The sequence below is a fragment of the Lontra canadensis genome, unplaced genomic scaffold (assembly GCF_010015895.1).
Source record: "Lontra canadensis isolate GAN:19392208 unplaced genomic scaffold, GSC_riverotter_1.0 scaffold19, whole genome shotgun sequence".
In the NCBI taxonomy this organism is placed as follows: Eukaryota; Metazoa; Chordata; class Mammalia; order Carnivora; family Mustelidae; genus Lontra; species Lontra canadensis.
In genome coordinates, this window is record NW_022631013.1 from 20,582,331 (window position 1) to 20,602,172 (window position 19,842).

General features: G+C 40.9%; 2 protein-coding genes across 4 annotated transcripts in view; both read left to right on the forward strand.

Annotated features, from left to right (window-relative positions):
• The window catches only part of SLC44A1 (solute carrier family 44 member 1), a 194,810-nt gene extending 181,823 nt beyond the window's left edge, over positions 1 to 12,987 (forward strand). The window contains exon 16 of the mRNA XM_032860762.1: positions 12,885 to 12,987. Within this exon, the coding sequence (XP_032716653.1) occupies positions 12,885 to 12,899 (15 nt within the window). The 3' untranslated portion in view covers positions 12,900 to 12,987. The remainder of the gene's footprint in view (positions 1 to 12,884) is intronic.
• Positions 12,988 to 16,336: 3,349 nt separating this feature from the next.
• Positions 16,337 to 19,842, forward strand: part of FSD1L (fibronectin type III and SPRY domain containing 1 like) — a 73,862-nt gene continuing 70,356 nt past the window's right edge. For all 3 annotated transcript variants that reach the window (XM_032860764.1, XM_032860765.1, XM_032860766.1), the window contains exon 1: positions 16,337 to 16,439. In XM_032860764.1, coding sequence (XP_032716655.1) covers positions 16,386 to 16,439 — 54 coding nt within the window. In that variant the 5' untranslated portion in view covers positions 16,337 to 16,385. The remainder of the gene's footprint in view (positions 16,440 to 19,842) is intronic.

Genomic DNA, 19,842 nt, shown 5'->3' on the forward strand with positions numbered 1-19,842 from the left:
CTTTTGGGACGCCTAGGTGGCTCAGTTGGTTAGGCGACTGCCTTTGGCTCAGGTCGTGATCCTGGAGTTGTGGGATCCTGTCCTGTATTGGGCTCCCTGCTCAGCAGGGAGTCTGCTTCTCCCACTGACCTCTCTCCTCTCCTGTTTTCTCTCTCTCTCTCAAATAAATTTTTTAAAAAATCTTTAAAAAGAAATGAACTTTTAAAGCGTTCTTATTAAGTTAAAGGTTTAATCTGATGATCAGAGTAACACATTTTCCTTTTAATATGTGTAGAAAATATTTCCAGAAAAGAGAGAAAACTATACCCCCAACCACAATTAACTACTTTTATGATTTTTGTTTATTTCCTGCTGTATATTTATGTATCTATAATATTTATCCACCTATATATCTCATTTCCACTGTTAGTGATAAAACATATATATGTAGAAACTTTCATATCCTGTCCTTACCATTTAACGATATATATAGGTATATAAATAAATATAACACAAACATATTGCAGATCATAAAATATTCTTCAGAAACATGATTATAATAGTGGATTTATATTTCCTTGTATTAATGTTTTATCATTAAACTTTTAGATTATGTATAATCTTATGATTGTAGACTTGTATTTATCCTACTGCTGATTGGTTCCTTAAGATAGACTTCCGGAAGTAGTATCACTAGGTCAAAAGGTAAAGGGACTTTATGAGTGTTGACACATATTGCCAAACTGCTTTCAAGAAAGGTTGTACCAATTTACTAACGTAAATATTTACTAAGGTCTATGAATGTCTCCATTTTCCCACACCTGGCAGAGAGTCCTGACAGCATTCTCATTCACTTCTGATAACCCTAAAGCCGGAAGATGAATGATAGTCTCTTGTAAAAATATTGCATTTCTTTATTAGTGAGTTGAATATTTTGCATTAATTTATCAGTCCTTTATATTTCCTCTTCTGTAAATTCTCTGTTCATGTCCTTTGCCAATTTTGCTATTGAACTATCACTGCTTTCCTTCCTGTTGGATAAGAGATTTTTTTATATTAGGGGTATTAGCATATTTCAGTCATAATCATTGCAGATATTTTTTCTTATTTATAATATGTCTTTTAATTTTGCTAGTGACATTTTATGTATAAGTGGTTTAAATTTTTATGATAGACAAATTGATTTATTTTGTGTTATTTTTCCAGTTTTTTGTTCAAGTTTTTCCCTATTCTCCTAAATCAATAAAATACCTATATATTCTTCTAGTTTTCCCATATTTTTTCTTTTTAACATTAAGATATAATGTATGTTCTGTTTTCAATGATTTTATCTATCATTTTTCATATTTATTAATAGCCGGAAATAATCTTGTTACATAATATGAAATGAGGCCCATATTGAATATTAAACGAATTACCACCAAATCATTTATTGACTAATTCATCCCTTCACCCACTGGTTTGTAAAGATGTTTTATCATATGCAGTAGACCCCTTAATATTTCCAAGAAGTGTAATAATAAGCCAAGAGTTTGGACTTTGGACTTTGTGATCAGCCACATCTGGGTTCAGATTCTGGCTCTGTTATTTTTTTTTTTTAATTTGAAATAAGTTACTTAGCTCATCAAACCCCAAGTTCCCCCATCTATTAAAGAGGGATTGTGAAGAGGATCCTATTCTTTGGTGCATACAGAGTGTTTAGCAGGAGGTGTGTCACCTGGAAATCATTCTATAGGGTATGTATTTGCTACCATAACTATGACTGAGATATTGGTAAAGTTATTCCATATTTTAATAAATCTCAGTGTTCTTGAATGGTGTAGGAAGCTTTAATGAGTTACTGGGAATCTGAAAAATAAAACAAAGCTGCATTTGTTTTAACCGGTAATGAGTTACTGGGAATTTGATTAAAAAAATAAAACAAAGCTGCATTCACATCTCCACAGTGGATATTAGCTGTGCTCACTCACAGCTGAGTGACACTCTTCCAGATCCACATGCACACAACTCATATTATGCTCTAGAAGGAAGACCTGAAGGATAAAAAAACAAATCAAAAACAGATTATCTCAAAACCTGGAGGGATATGAGAGTACAGGTTTCTGCATTACTGTAATATTTTGACAATAATTATGTATATTGAGGGACAAACAATAAAGAAGTTTCCATTGGGAAAACTGCGTACCTGAGCAAATTTTAGAGATGAATCGTCATGAAGATTTAGAGCTCATTGCCAACAGTAAAAACAGCAATGCTAAAATCTGTAAACGCAGAGAAGCCTTGGAGGAACTGTTTCAAGGCATATTTCTTGTTTCATCGATCTCTCTGGTTTTCTGCGTCAGTTTTGTTTATTGTAGTTTTAGATTGCACTTTCATGTCTGTGAGGCCAATTCCCACCTTAATCTTTATTTTGAACTTTTATTTAATAGCAAATCTTGCCCCTTATTCTTCTAGATGAAATGCAGATTCATTTTTAAGCCTTTCCAACTGCCTACCTGCCATCGCCACTTGGATTTCTAATAAGCATGACAAATGTGACATTCCCTAACTGAACTCTCAGTAAATAGCCATTCTGGCCTTGCATTTGCTGAGAACAGAAGCTGTGAATCATCCTTGACCATGCTTTTTCTCTCACGCCCTACACCCAGCCCATTACCAAATCCTGTCAACTCTATTTTTCCATTCTCGCCTCCTCCATTGCTGCTACCCTTTATTGCTTACCTGGAAAATGGCAACAGGTTCTTAACTCATCTTCCTGCTTCCAGCCTTGTTCCCCTACATTTTCTTCTCAGCACAAGAGTCAGAGCATCCTTTTAAAATCTAAGTCTAATCTCATCAGTCCTCAAAACTCTCCAAAGGCTTGCCTTCTCATTCAGAATAAATTGAATAGGTTTCAGAGTCCCTACCTGATTCACCCTCCACCCACTAACCCACCTAATGATACTCTCAAATCATTGCCTACCATTCTGTCTTCAATCATTCTGTGCTAGCTGGAGACCTCCTCCGGTACCTTCTGTTCTTCGTATAACCAGGGGTAACTCAGGACCTTTGTACTTGCTTCCACGTGTCTCATGCCCTCATTTGCCTCAGGTCTCAGTACAAATGTTACCTTATCAGTACCGCCTTCCTTGAACTACTTATAGAAAAGAGTAACCCAACCACCACAGTCCCTGTCTGCTTAATATCCTTTATTTTTCCATATAGCATTTTTTATCCTTTGATACATAAAATCACTTTGTAACTGTTTATTGTCAAAAAGTCCTCTGCAATTTTAAGTAGAAAACTACTAGATTTATAAATTAATTTGGAAAACATTTTTTTTAAAGATTTTATTTATTTATTTGACAGACAGAGATCACAAGTAGGCAGAGAGAGAGAGGAAGAAGCAGGCTTTCCACCGAGCAGAGAGCCCGAAGCGGGGCTCGATCCCAGGACCCCGGGATCATGACCTGAGCTGAAGGCAGAGGCTTTAACCCACTGAGCCACCCAGGTGCCCCTAGGAAAACATTATTTTAAAAATAATTATTCTTCCTATTCAGAATTGAACCTGAAAAGAGAGTGTAACTCTGACCAGTTCCAAGAGCCTCCACATGTCCATCCCAGCACCCTCAAATTCATCTGATAAATACTTATTGAATTCCCAGTCTCTACTGTGCACAATAAACCAGTCTTGATTGAGGACTTCCATTTCTGGCCTACTTCCAACATTTTCCAAGGTTACCAAAAACAGTACTTTGACTCTATTATCATTTTTCATCAGCTAAAAACAGTTAAATGGTGGTTCTAGTTTTTGAATAGTTGCTTTATAGGCCTTCTCTTTGTCAGTAATTACCTTGTAGGCCAACTATCTGTTCAGACCACTCCTTGTTAGAAGTAATAAAACCTTATCATTTGTGTATAATAGAATGCCTGTTGTTCAGTTTCACTTTGTTGAAGGTAGCTGGGGGGAGGCATCTGCAGGATTGAAGAAAACACCCAAAAGGATATTATTTTATTAACAAAGTATATGGAAGGGGGACAGAGACAGTGATTCTCTGGGCCTGGAAGTTTTATCCTTATTTCTTTAGGGACCAAAGCTTTGTTGCAATGTGGTCTTCTAGACCAAAGGTGGACCCCAGAGATCACAGAGTAGCATGGTACAGAGTTTGTGTCTGGTAATGTTCTATTATGATGAGAGCTAGAACAAGAGCCATAACCCTGAACTTTGGAACAAAGATGGTTTTCTGCTCAGCACAAGTTTTATTGCAGTGCATTACAGAAAATCCAGAAAGACAGACTTGATTTTTTTTTTTAAGATTTGTTTATTTATTTATTTATTTGAGAGAGACAGAGAGATCATGTGTGCACACACACCCTAGCCAGAGGAGGGACAGAGGGAGAGAATCTAAAGCAGTCTCTGCTGAGATGTGGGACTTGATCTCATGACCCTGAGATCATGACCTGAGCCAAAACCAAGGGTCAGGTGCCTAACTGACTGAACCACCCAGACACCCCAAGACAACCCTGATTTTTAAACAAAATTTTCCTTTACAAGTTGCTTAAAATCGAGCCTTACATTTGCCATAATAAAAACTAAGAACTTCTCCTCATCAAAAGACACCACTAAAAGAGAGAAAAGACAAGCCACGGATTGGAAAAGTGACATTATTCAATACACATTTGATAAAGAGTTCCTATCCAAAATTTATAAAGAACTTCTGCAAATGAGTATGAAAAAGACAACCCAAATGGTTAAAAGACTTGAACAGGCACTTCCCAAAAGAGGACAGTCAAATGCTCAGTGAGCATATAAAATGTGCTTACCATCTTCAGTTATCTAGGACATGCAAATTAAAATCACAATGTGATACTACTACCCACCGTCGAAATGACTAAAATTTAAGGTGTTGGCTAGGTTGTGGTGCAACTGAAACTGTCACTCACTGCTCATGGGAAAACAAATTGGTTCAAGCGCATTGGAAACTTATTTGCTGTATTATTGAAGCTAAAAATAAATATATGTCCTAAGATCCAGCAAGTTCACTCCTGTGTATATGCCCAATGGAAGCGTGGGCATATGTGCGCCAAAAGATATGCTTAATAATCTTCATGAATGGATTATTTATAAGAGCCAAAAACTGGAAAAAACTCTATGTCAACTATACTTCAATTTAAAAAAATAGTAAAGGGTTGCCTGGGTGGTTCAGTTGGTTAAGCATCTGCCTTGAACTCTGGTCATGATCCCAGGATCCTGGGATCAAGACCTACATCCAGGCTCCCTGCTCAGAGGGGAGACTGCTTCTCCTTCTTCCTCTACCTGCTGCTCCCCCTGCTGTGCTCTCTCTCTCTCTCTCTCTCTCAATTAAGTAAAAATAAATAAAATCTTCAAAAAAGAAAAATTAAAAAATAGTAAAAAGTGGAAATTATTCATGTCCACAATATTCAAATGGATTAATAAATCGTGGTATATTTAAACAATAGCATACTACACAGAGGTGAAAAAGAATGAGCTACAACTAAATTGAAACAACATGAATAAATCATGCGGATACAATATTGAGCAAAAAGCTAGACACAAAAGAGTACATACAGTGTGATTTCCTTTAACTCAAGTTTAAGAACAGGTAAAAGTCATCTATGGTAAAACCCAAGAGAATAATGGTTACTTTGTGGAGGGTTTTGACTGAGATGGGCCATGAGGGAGTCTTCCCGGGTGCTGGAAATATTCTATATGCCAATCCGGATGTTATATGGATACGTACACATGCAAAAATGCATTAGGCGTGTATACCTTAAAATTTGTGTACTTTATTGCATTTAAGTTGTCATTAAAATTTTTAAATGTATATTTAAAAATAAACTTTTCCAGACACCATCCTCTATTCTGCGAAGTCAGACAACTGCCTCTTCTTATCCCCAGCAGACAGCTAGAGGGATATTCTTTGAAGAGGCTAGAATAGAATTTAAGGGGATATAAGAAGCAGAGCTACCACACTTAAATCAGAGAGATTAATTGGAAGTCTGCATACTGGAAGAGAGGACCTGAGGCCTTCTTCCTTCTTATAACTCCTGGAATCCTAGCAACTGGGCCTTTGCCCACTAAGTTGGAAATTGGAAAATTATTCTCTGGGGAACCCAACTAGGTCAAGGGAAAATACCTAAAGAAACTAACACAGGTTCTCCAACTAAAAGGCCCAGCCAAATCACCCTTAGTGAAGCACTTCAATTCTACCTATAAATAAAAAACTTCCAACTAGCTTTTCATGCCCCAATCTTTTTTTTTTTTCTTTTTAAGATTTTCTTTATTTATTTGAGAGAGAGAGAATGCAACCAAGAGAGCACAGGTAGGGGCAGGGGCAGAGGGAGAGGGAGAAGCAGACTTCTCATTGAGCAGGGAGCCTGATGAAGGGCCACTTCAGGACCCTGGGATCATGACCTGAGCCAAAGGCAGCTGCTTAACCAACTGAGCCACCCAGGCACCCCTCAAGGCCCCATTCTTGAATAAGAATTACCAGACCCTTGAGGCAAGTCTCTATGACAGGAGAGAGATCAAAACAGAGAGAAAACAACAAAATGACTTGGAGGAAACAGAAGTAAGGTAGAAGATAACATTTTCAAAAGAACTAAATTCAAGGTATCCTGGGTGGCACAGTCAGTTAAGCAAACAACTCTTGATTTCGGCTCAGGTTGTGATCTCAGGGTCCTGGGAATGAGCTCCGTGTCGGGCTCCATGCTCAGGGGGAGTCTGACTGAAGATTCACTCCCTCTCCCTCTGCCTCTCCCTCTGCTCTCTCTCTCTCAAACGAATAACTCTTTTTTTTAAAAGGTGCTAAATTCAGCGACCCCTGGGTGGCTCAGTGGGTTAAAGCCTCTGCCTTCGGCTCAGGTCATGATCCTGGCATCCTGGGATTGAGTCCCACATCGGGCTCCTTGCTCGGCAGGGAACTTGCTTCCCCCTCTGCTTCTGCCTGCCTCTTGGCCTACTTGTGATCTCTCTCTCTCTTTCTCTCTTTCTTTCTCTGACAAATAAAATCTTAAAAAAAAAAAAAAGGTGTTAAATTCAGATAGATAATAGAAGAGATTATGTAGTAAAAATAAATTGTATTTTTAAAAGAGGAAGACTCGGGCACCTGGGTGGCTCAGTCGGTTAAAGCCTCTGTCTTTGGCTCAGGTCATGATCCCAGAGTCCTGGGATCAAGCCCCGCATCAGGCTCTCTGCTCAGCGGAGAGCCTGCTTCCCCCTCTCTCTCTGCCTACCTCTCTGCCTACTTGTGATCTCTTATCTGTCAAATAAATAAAATCTTTTTAAAAAATAAATAAATAAAAGAGGAAGACTCAGAGAAAAACAGAGCTCTTGAAAATTAGCAATAGAACAAAAATGTAAAACTTAGTAGAAGAGTTAGAAGGTGAATTTGAGGAAATCTCTCAGAAAGTCGAGCAAAAACAAGGTGGAAAAGATAAAATTAGAGATTCATTCCAGGGGATTCAATATCCAAATTATAGGCACTTTTGAGAGGTTGCAGGGGAAGGGCTGCTGGGAGGGAGGAACAGAGAGCAAGGGAGAGGAGGAGGGGAGGGGAAAAATGATATACATAGAAAAAGGATCAAGAATCAGAATGACAATGGCTTTCTCAGCACAGCACTGATAACTACAAAAAAAAAAAAAAAAAAAAAGGAAGGACACCTTCACCAAAATTCTGAAGGAAAACGGTTTCCATCCTAGATTCTCCACCTACCCAAACTATGAAATAAATGTGAGGGTAGAATAAAGACGTTTCAGATATATAAGGAATTTACCTGGGATCATACCAATTATACCAGATCATAATCAAAGACAACCGATCACTGTGAATGCTTTCTACATTAAAAAAAAAAATAATAGGGACGCCTGGGTGGCTCAGTTGGTTAAGCGGCTGCCTTCAGCTCAGGTCATGATCCCAGCGTCCTGGGATCGAGTCCCACATCGGGCTCCTTGCTCGGCGGGGAGCCTGCTTCTCTCTCTGCCTCTGCCTGCCATTCTGTCTGCCTGTGCTCGCTCTCTTTCCCTCTCTCTCTGACAAATAAATAAAATCTTTAAAAAAATAATAATAATAATCATGATCAACTGTTTTTATTTCAAGGAGGTAAAATAAAAAATTAAGTCAGAAGAAAGCAGGATGATAAAAAAAATAACATGTGAGAGTTAAACTTGAAACCATTTAAATTCACTTTTTATTCAACAAGTATGTACCTGGGGTCTACTTTTTGCCAGCGCTGTTTGGCTTTAATAAAAGAGAGAGATAGAGAGAGAGGGCGAGCGTGCACTAGCAAGGGGTAGGGGCAATGGGAAAGGGAGAAGCAGACTCCCGGCTAAGCAGGACCCCTCCCCCCAACATGAGGCTCCATCACAGGACCCTGGGATCATGACCTGAGCCAAAGGCAGAAGCTTAACCGACTGATCCCCCCAGGTGCCCCTTGCTAGCACTGTTTTAAATGCTCAGAGTCCAGTGGCGAATACAGACAAAAGGAAAAAAAAAAAGAAAACAGAAAAAATTTTTCCCCTTTTAAACTACATTAGGGAAATGTTTAAATAATAATTATACATCTACTTAATGAAATATTATGTAACCCTTAAAAAATATACATAAATACCAGAGACATAGGAAATGTTTATAATGTGAGGTAAAAAGAACACAGGCTTGGCCAAAGATAAAAGGGAATTCATAATCCTGAAATAGGTATGCTACAATGGTGAAATTATGAATAATTTTTTCTTTTTGTAAAAATTCATTTTAATTTTATACTGGGTTTTTAAACAGACAAGGGAAACATCAAAAAGCTTAAAAAAATAGAACTGGTAAAAATCCTATGTTGGCTGTTTAAAATTCTATGCCAAGCATTTCTTTTGGAAAGAGTTGCTGTCAAATATGTTCAGTATCTGAAATCTTTATAATTATTAGCTCTTTGCTAATGGGATACTATTCCCTAGTAGGGTACTAAAGGATACGGAATTTAAGTTGTTTCCATCTAAAAAACTGTCTGACAAAATGGTATTGTTTTTCTTCCTTAAAAGAGAGAATGGGAAATTACCCACTCCTGGTGGGAAAAATATGGCCATTTGTTTAGATGTTACCATGAACGCCTTCTTTTTACTCCAGCTATGCAGGGGGATATGAGGGTACTGAAAGGAATGCAGAGCCAATGTTAAATTGGAGGCTAGAAAGGGCACTTAAACTTTGCCTATTAATTAGCTCTATTAGCTAATGAGCTCTATGAGCAAGTTCAATAGATAGACTCCTGATAATTGAACCAGAGAAAAGTCAATGGCAGCTTAAAAGCAGCTGATACCATAGTTTTCCATAAGGGACACTCTAATATTCCTGGCCAGAGGGAATAATACCGGCAGTCATGTTACTGAGGTACTTTCCACCAGTGGTGGTGAGAGCTCATTTTAGAGACCCTCTGTATCAAACATGAGATTTCAGGAAATCTCTGTGTGAAGTCCTGTGTAGAGAACTGCGGTTTATTGTATAAGAAGCAAACTTTATTGGATTAGCTAATTAGATCTAGTCTTGAACATGATATCTGGGCTCCCAAAGGTTCTGACATAAAGGGAAAATTCAGGGAGTCTTGCAATGAATGTCATAATAATGCTTCAGGATGAGTTCGATACTGTTAGATGCACAGCATCTAACTTTCCTACAGCCCCTACTGTTCAAGGGCGGTAGGAAAGATAATGATTGTCAAAGTGTCATATAAAATCTTATTCAATCAGACTACACACATCATAGAGATTTCATGTCTTACTCTTTAATGGTTCAGAAAAGTAGTATAGACAGAGTGGCATTAATAAAACAAATGTGATAAAATGTCAATGATTGCCAATCTTGGTGAAGGTGATACAGGAGTTCTTTCTCTTTTTTACAACTTTTCTAGAAATCTAAAATTATTTCAAAATAAAAGATTAACAAAAAGAAGGGAAATTCCTAGTTTGTTAAGAGGGTTTTTTTTTTTTAAGTTTTGTTTTTTTTTTTATTTGACAGATCACAAGTAGGCAGAGAGGCAGGCAGAGAGAGACAGGAGGAGGCAGGCTCCCTGCTGAGCAGAGAGCGCAATGCGGAACTCGATCCCAGAACCCTGAGATCATGACCTGAGCTGAAGGCAGAGGCTTTAACAACTGAGCCACCCAGGTGCCCATTTGATAAGAGTTTTAAATCATGTATAAATGTTGAATTTTATCAAATTCCTTTACTGTATCTATACAGATGAATACCTACAGTTTCTTTTTAAAAAAAAACTTTTTAAAAGATATTTATTTATTTGACACAGACAGACAGATCACAAGTAGGCAGAGAGGCAGGCAGAGAGAGAGGGGTAAGCAGGCTCCCTGCTGAGCAGAGAGCTCGGTGCAGGGCTCGATCCCAGGACCCTGAGATCATGACCCAAGCCAAAGGCAGAGGCTCAACCCACTGAGCCACCCAGGCGCCCCTACATACATTTTCTTTTATACTAATAATTGGGTATATGGTGAGATTTTAGTGTTAAGCCATCCTTGATGATTGAAATAAACATGCATTTTATGGGGCGTCTGGGTGGCTCAGCGGGTTGAGCCGCTGCCTTCGGCTCGGGTCATGATCTCAGGGTCCTGGGATCGAGCCCCACATTGGGCTCTCTGCTCAGTGGGGAGCCTGCTTCTTCCTCTCTCTCTGCCTGCCTCTCTGCCTACTTGTGATCTCTCTCTGTCAAATAAATAAATAAAATCTTTAAAAAAAACCCATGCATTTTATGTTTAAAAAAAGACTATATTTTTTATATTTGGCTTCTTAAACAATATTTTACAGTCTTAGACTAGGAGGGAAGCTAACTGTAACATTGTCCCTTGGATGGGATCCTGGGATAGAAAAGGACATTAAGAAAAATTAATGAAATCTGAATAAAGTATAAAGAGTAATTAATTAGCATATACCAATGTACATAGTGATGTAAGATACAAACAGTAGGGAAACAGGGTGTGGTGTATATGGGAATTCTCTGTATTATTTTTGCAACTTTTCTGCAAACCTAAAACCATTCTAAAATTGAAAAGTGTATCTAAATTACAAAAATAAGAGGAAAAACTTTTATGTCAATTTCAGACAAATCACAACTTGGGCCTGAGCCTAGTGTTCAGAATGTAAGACGGAAACTAAGCATCCGCCACTCTCGGATATCGGTCTAATCATAGCTTCTGTTTGTTCCACAGGAAAAAAATCTTGAAAGTTGAAACTACAAATCGAAGTATGTAAAATCATAAAACACGGAAGTGATGAGACAGCGAAGTTTAGAAACGGTGTTCTAGAACATAAGAAAGCATCGTCACTTCTTGAGTGAGGAAGTGATGCAATTAGAGAAATGATTTAGGGATTTACTCTATCAGCAGTTTGCCAAATGGATTGAAGATGGGGAGAAATCTTTGGCAGGGGATCAGTGAAAAGGCAATAATTGGCATGGGAAACAAAAGTCTCGGGACTAAAACCCTAAAACGAAACGCAGGGGAAGGGTTTCAAGCAACATTAGTCTTAGTGCCACATACAACCTGTTTTAGGTGCCTGAGCACAAGCAGGGCCTACCGGGGAGATGTGTTTCAGGGTGATCTTAGCCTGACTCAACTGCACATTTGAATCCTAGAGCCACTGTATGTCCCCTCGTTCAAGTCCAAGCTCTCTTGGCGTCTTGTCAGGACTGCATCGTCCCCTCTGCTTGTCCTTGCTGCCGCCCTGGGCTTGTCTCATCGTTGAGCTGGAGTCAATGCTTCTTTTCTATTTTTAACCCATCCTACTGGGCTTTTTAAAAAGTTTTTATTTGGAAAATATTTCAAATTTATGAAAAGCTGCAGGGATAAGAATGGTACACAGAATCCTACGGACTCTTGTCACACCTACTGTTAAACATTTCTCTCCCCCACCCTCTAGATATGGACACCCAATATTTTTGAACCATTGGAGAATAATTTGCATACATCACGGCCCTTTAGTTCTAACCACTTCATTATGTATTTCCTAAGAATAAGGATATCCTTTTATAAAACCACAGCACATAGCTGTCGGCTTTGGTACACTGTACTTTTTCTTGAACTGAACCGAATGATGGAAACACCCATCTTCCTGGTTTGACCTGTCCTACTGCTGAGTCAACAGGAGATGGAACTCCAGAGTCTCATGTGAATTTCAGGTTTGGCTCTTGGAGAGTATCACAGATTCAGATTTTTCAGATTCCTTTTGAATTTGATTCATTATGTGTTTGTTTGACTTCATTGTTCAGCTGTTCTGAAAACATCTTTTTCAAAGAATAACGCTGACACCAACACTGGCAAACACTAACAGGACAATCATGATTATTCAGGGACTGTTCTTAATTCTCACAAGTGTAAAGGAACATACCATGAGGGGCACCTGGGTGGGTCAGTGTGTTAAAGCCTCTGCTTTCGGCTCAGGTCATGATCTCAGGGTCCTGGGTTTGAGCCCCGCATCGCATCGGTCTCTCTGCTCAGTGGGGAGCCTGCTTCCCCCTCTCCCTCTGCCTGCCTCTCTGCCTACTTGTGATCTCCCTCTCTCTGTCAAATAAATAAATAAAATCTTAAAAAAAAAAAAAAAGGAACATACCATGACTATCTTCATTTTATAGGGGGGGTGGGTAATGTAGAAACGAACCTTAAATAACTTGACTCCAAATATAAAGCTGATGAGGACAAAAGATCAAGATTTGAACTTAGGGTCTTATTTGTCAATATGTGTGTGTGTGTGTGTGTGTGTGTGTGTGTGTGTGTGTGTTTGTACTTAGCCTTCTTGCATTTCACAGCATTTTCTCTAAAGATGACCCCACGCTATTTCTTGTTATTGATTGATTCTCATTGTGTCGTGTTCCCCTAGGACAGAAGCATTCATTTTCCTGATGTGTTTATTTTTCAGCTGAAGCGAAGGTGACTGGTCCCATGAGGCCGGAAGAATGAACTCAGATGAGGCTGTTTACACGAGGGTCTCCCACTCACCAGCTGTTGCGAGTCTGTGGATGAAGAGCTTATTACTCTTATTACTTGGATGGAAGCGTGCGACCGAACCCCACCAGCCGCGGAGCGGATTTGGCACAGCGGGGCTGGCTAATAAATGATTCATCAGAAGTATTTGATACAAATCCATCTTGTAACAGCGTCTTCAAAGTTTGCGTTGCCTCCATATCTAGCCTCATGTGTGTTTCTGTGATCTCTGCTGCTTCTCTCTCCAGCACCGCTACTGGCCTGAAGGCTGGATCCGCAAAGGAATTCTCCTCATTTGGGCTATTTATAGACTCAGTGTGGGTTCATAACTATTTATTGAATGCTTATTCCATGCCAGTCATTAGGCTGCATGCTTGAAAACATCCGAGCTTCATAAAAATCCTATAAAGTTGCATCTACTTCCTCCATTTTGTCTGTGAAGAAACAGAGAGAGGCTCAGAGAGGTTGTGCGCTCTGTGTCAGATCACACAGCTGGCAGATCTAGATCTAGATCTGAAGATCTAGATCTCTGTCTAAATCTGTCTAGATCTAGATCCACAGTGCCTTCACTTTAACATGCTGCTTTGCCTATCGTCACTGGTATTCCTTTCATAACTAGAGACGGGATGGGGCTGTGTATGGGAAGTGTCTAAGAGGGAGGGTCGGGGAAGCTTTAGAGGCACTGAGTAATCATGGAATTATTTTCTAAGAAAAATAACACAATGTGCTTTTAGATCAAAGACTGATAAACTTGGCCTGTGAGTCAAATCCAGCCCCCAACCTATTTTTGTAAATAAAGTTTTATGGGAATACAGCCATCTCCAATCCTGTATGTGTTGTCTATGACTGCTTTCTCTCTACATAGTTGCCTAGTTGTGGCAGAGATCATATGGCCTGAAAAGCCTGAAATATAGACTGTCTGGGTGTTTCCAGAAAAAGTTAGCTGATCCCTGTTTTAGGTGACTTAGGAAGAAAGCAAAGTTATTTTTTCCTTTGGACTGAAAAACTACTTAAAGATTCGTAATGCTGAGATATTCACTGTATTCTAATGGTGGTGGCGGTGGTGGCAGAGTCAGGATGGGGGTGGAGGTTTTGGGGATCTAACCCGGGAAGCTTAAGGGACAAGGACTAGGAGGGAGACATTTGGGTCTCTGGGTCCCCAGTCAACTCCCCACCCCAGACTCATCCCACTCATGTCCTTCCTATTCCTCCTGCCAAATCAAGTTTCCTAAAATAACCCTTTGCTCATGAACCTGAAAGTGGTTTCCCACTTACAACATGCTCAAATCCCAACACCCCAGCCTGGAATTTAGAGACTATAACAATCTGACCCCTACTAATCTCTTTCCACATCCTGCCTTTTTTTTTTTTAATCATGAGGAAGTCATGCCAAATTTGAATTTATGTCTCAAAGTCAATTTGTCTTTGATTCTTATTTTTAGTTTTTTAAAAATGTTAATTCCAGTATGGTTAACATGCAGTGTTACATTGGTTTCATTAGTTTCAGGTGTACAAAACAGTGATTCAAGAATTGTATGCATTATTCAGTGCTCATCATGATAAATGTACTCTTTAATCCCCATCACCTATTTCACCCATCCCCCCTCCTTTTGAGTCACTTTTTTTTTTTAAGAGAAAGAGCATGCTGGGCAGGGTGTAGTGAGGTGGGGCAGTGAGAGACAGAGAGAGAGCATCCTTTTGTTAAAAATTTTTTTTTAATTTTTATTTTATTTTATTTATTAACATATGATGTATTATTTGCTTCAAGGGTACAGGTCTGTGAATCATCAGTCTTACACAATTCATTTTTCTTTTTTCTTTCTTTTTTTTTTTTTTTTTAAGACATCTATTTATTTATTTGACATAGAGATCACAAGTAGGCAGAGAAGCGGGCGGAGAGAGAGGAGGAAGCAGGCTCCCCGCCAAGCAGAGAGCCCGATTCGGGGCTCCATCCCAGGACCCTGAGACCATGACCTGAGCCGAAGGCAGAGGCTTTAACCCACTGAGCCACCCAGGTGCCCCTTGTTTTTAAATTGTAATACAAGCTTCCTCCCACATTGCTATGTATTTTTCAAAAAGATAATTTTTCATGCTGCACTGCAGAATATTCCTTTACTTGTATGTTCCAATGTTTTCTTAATACTTCTCCGGTATCAGGGGCATTGAGGGCTCCTTTTTCTGTTCATGTCATCTCCTATCTCCATTCTCCAGAGTTGTTCTCCTCATTCCCTCCCACCTTTGCTCAGGCTGTTTCTTTGGCTTAGAGAGGATCCTATCTTCCCTTCATGCCTGCTGTCTTAATTTCCCCCCTTCCAGCTTCGGTTCTGTCACCTTCCCTCTTCAAACTCCAATTGCTAGGGAAAAGCCCCTCAGAATGAGAGAGATGGATTTCAAGAGACTTGTTTCCCGGAAGTTCTGACGTGGCACCATCTGAATCTGACAACAGCCCGACAGTATCAAAGGCTCACAGACAGTATTATTTCCTGGCGCTGTGCTCAGGAGAATGGTTTATTTTAGAAAATAATAACTGATAGGGGCACCTGGGTGGCTCAGGCAGTTAAACGACTTGACTCTTGACTTCAGCTCAGGTCAGGATCTCAGGGTCATGAGATCGAGCCCCTTCTTGGGCTCGGTGCTGGGCGTGGAGTCTGCTTAAGGTTATCTGTCTTCCCTCCCTCTGCCCACCCCTCCCACCCCACCCCACTTATGCTCTCCCTCAAAAAATAAAAATAAAAACAAATAATTGATAGCTACCATATATTATGTACTTGACATAAATCAGACATTATTCTAGGTAAGCACTTTACATACACTGTCATTTATCTTCCTGACAACCCCTTCAAGTGGGTATTACTAATACTCTCATTTTACAAATAAGACCACTGAGGTAAAGAGGTTACTGGATTGCCCAAGGCCACACAGTGGGAAAGAGGTAGACTTGGCATGTGGACTCAGTCTGGCGTCAGAATCTGGGTGCTCAATTCACTAGCACCCTTTATCTCCCTAGTCTCAATCACTCCATCTCATTCTGGCCCACACCATTCTCCAAGTATATGCAGAGGGAGAGGGGTTGCTGAGTAATGTTCTCACTAGAACAGTGAGCCTGTTACTCTGTGTTGGAGAGCCAGGCAGGGGTTGGGGGGGCGGGGCGGGCAGCATTCTTTCACAATGGAGAGATCAACAGGCAGAAACATTTGCTTTGTGCTTGATCATTCTCTGAACAAGATGAGTCCAGAGGCATTTCGAGAGCCAAGGCAGGCTGTGATGGAAACATCTGTGTCTTCCAGACTTCACTTACCTGGTGTCTCCGGTGCCTAGCAGAAAGCAAGCCATCACACACGGAGAAGGTATTGTGACATAGCAACATCATAATGGCTACAGTTCAGTTAACTGCCCCTTTCATGCCCTATCCCAGGAAGGAGAGGGGCCTCTTACAATGGAGCGTATGAGAGTGGGGGTGGGGAGAAGGGATACAGAGCACATTCCAGAGGTGAGTACAATTGCAAAGCTGAGTCAGAAAGGGAACGAATCATTACTGGCTTCGAGTCTGCAGCATGACAGAACCTCAGGGTTCAGAAAGATGTTGAAAGTTATCTCTGCCATCTACCCTTCCACTGCCTGATCCCCTCGGAAAGCTCTGCCAGGCACATGCTTAGCCCCTGCTTGGACACCTCCACTGACAGGGACCTGCCACCAAAGTCCATTCCAGCTCTGTATACCTGTTAGGAAGTTGGACTTTTTGTTGACCGGAAATGCATCTTCTAGTAGCTTCCACTCATTGGGTCTAATTCTATCGGTAGGATATTAGAGAACAAGTCACCGGCCTCTTCCACACCACAGCTCTAAAGAGATTTGAAGCCAATGATCATGTCCTCTCTGACATGAGAAACTTTTCCTTTCCAGGCTAAATACTCATAGGCGCTTTTCATTGTGTCTCGTCTCACAGTTTCCAGGCCCTCTGTCATGTTGGTGTGCACTGATTGCTGCCCATTTTGCTTAGAGCTCTCCAAGTATGGAGCTAGACCACAGCAGACCAGGATCATCCTTTTCTTCCCAGGAGAGCATAAATGTCTAAAAGGAGTTCCTTGGATTAGAAATTAGTACTCAGAGTTCAAGGGGCTTCCAGGACTTTCAGTTGAGTCTGTTTTAGTGAGAAGGAGGCAGGGAAAAAGAAGAATTAGGTTTCTAAGATTGGGAAGAGAGGATAGCTAATATTTTTTGAATACTTCCTACATGACAGGCACTGCTAAACACTTAATATGAATTATCTTGTTTCATCAACTCAAACACCCCATAGGTGGTACTGTTATGATGCCTCTTTCACAACTGAAGAAACTGAGGCTTAGAGAAACCCGTTTTCCTGGGTTAGGTGGTGTATGCTGAGACCAGGCCAGATATTACCAGGGAGAAATGTTGGGGTTTCAACAAAGAGCAGCATCTGGCCAGTGATTATGCTTCAGAAAAACCAGAATAACAATGAAAATGGGAGTTAGGGGTGACAGTAGGACTTCTAAGCCCCCAAAGACCAAGTGGGGATAAAGGCCATCCAAGGGTGACACAGGAGGATATGATGTACAAGGGAGTAATAATAGTAACAGCTATCGTTCGCTAAAAGTGTACTAAGCTCAGCGCTTTGCATATGTAATCTTCTTAATCCTCACAACCACCGAAACTGGGAATGACTGTGATCACGATCACTGCTCCGGATGAGGAAATTGAGGCTGATCTAGAGGAAAGACCCACCAAAGGCTACACTGCTGGTAGTGTCAGGATTTAAATTCAGACTGCTGACTCCAGGCCTGTGGCCCTATATCTGCTCCCAAAGGGGAACACTGTTGGCAACACTTATGGGAAGGAACGTTCTCTTCCAAGAGACGGGGGCATCTCAGAATTTATGAGGGTGTTTAGGGTGCAGGGGTAACACCTGGCAAGAGAGGAGAGAGAACCTGGTTCTGGAAGAGACAATTTTGCCAGACTCTTCATATCAGCAGTGCCAATCCTGAGTTTATTCTAACTTGATGTTCCCTAGGAAAGGCATTCCTGGAGGCCCAGGAACCTTCATAAAATAAATACCTGTGACTAGATATTCTATCTCAGAATTAGAAACGTAAGGGTTAGAACATTGTTTTTAATTGCTTGTCTTTTTTTTTTTTTTTAAACAATTTGCTTCTCTTAGTTCAATGGTTCTGAAGCTCTAGCGTGCATCAGTCACTTGGAGGACTTGTCAAAACACAGGTTCTCTGGACCCTCATGCCAGAGTTTCCAATTTAGTTAGTCTGGGGATGAAGGTTGAGAATTTGCCCTTCTAGCAAGTTCCCAGGTGGTGCTGATGCAGCTGGCCTGGGGATTACATTTGAGAACAGTGGCTTTACTTTATTAGTAAAGCTACTTTTGAAAATTTCCAAACTGACTTGGCTGTGAAAAGGTAAGTACAGAAAAGGCAAAGCAGCAGGAGTGGGGTGGGGTGTTGACTGAGAGCCCAGCCAGGTGAGTACTGCCGCCAGAGAGTGTGGATAGGTGGGGAAAGACAGAAATCACAGCCAGAAGAGATAGCAACCAGGGCAAGCAGAAGGCCTGGGAGAGCTGGCCAGGGAAGTCAGTCTGCCTGAAGAAACAGAGATCAGGCAAGGGCAGAAGTCAACTGGGGCAGAGCACTTGTCCAAAGCTGCAGGCTCCTGGCTGGGCTGCAGGGAAAGAGCTGGATGAGTAAGGAGGCAAGAAGCCAGGAGTGAGCTCCTGGGAAGTGACCTGTGACAGTATTCTGGCGATCACATTTCAGCGGCGACTTACTCTCTCCAAAGCCTCTTTCTGTCTCCTCCCGTGGTTATACCTATCAGTCATAAAGTGTGCAGGGGTTTCTCTCTGAAGTAAAGTCCTTGCAGCAAGAGAACTGGGGACAGCCCTAAATGCCGTTTCTTCCCCTTAGTGATGTGCCCCACAGCAGAACCTCACAGTCACGAGGTTTGACCTCTAATGTTCTGCATTTCTCCCTCACGGGAAACTGACTCAGCTGCAGTGAGTACCCAGTGCGGAGAAGGGCCTCCATGCTTGCAGGCCTGCGCTAGAGGCTGGTGCTTGGCTGCCCACTACTCCTCATGGCATCGGGGTGGCTTGGATAGGAGGCTCCTTTCCCTTGATACCAAGAGACAGCTCTCTGCAAGTTTGCAAGCCATTACTCCTTTCAGCTGCAGGAGCAAAACTGTGCATATAGGCCCACCCTGGGCCCTGGCCTTCAAGCACTGTCCACCCAGCTTGAACCAAGATCCTGTTTTCCTTTTGTGCCCTTTATTCTGTTTCTTGTACATGTCTGTCCAGTACAAAAAAAAAAAAAAAAAAAAGGATTTATTGAGTGCATAGATGGCAGGCCCTGTGCTGGGGATATAGATATGAGGAAAAGAAATTTCGACCCTCATGGAAGTCACAGTATAGAGGCAATTATAGCCTTGTAGGATAAATGGTGATTTCTTAAATAGAGCTCATGCCCTCTTGGGGCCTTTGTATTTGCTGTCCTTCCACCTAGAACGCTCTTCCCCAGATCTTTGTATGGCTCATTCTCTCACTTCAGTAAGGTCTCTTTGGAGGGCTTCCCTGACCTTCTTATGGAAAATGAAGCCCTCACAATTCTCTGAGTCCATTTACCCCATGTAATTTTTCTTTATAGTGCCTCTAACTGCCATATATCTACATATCTACACACACATATATACAAATATATATACTTATAGTGCCCCTACCACTGTGTCTATTTACATTTATTTACTATATAGATAGATAGACACTTTTTTTCTTCTGCCTCCTATACTAGACTGTAAGAGCAGGGCCCTGTCACAGCTGAATTCTCAGTTCAGAGAACTGGTACGTAATAGGTACTCAATATATATTATTTTCCTTGT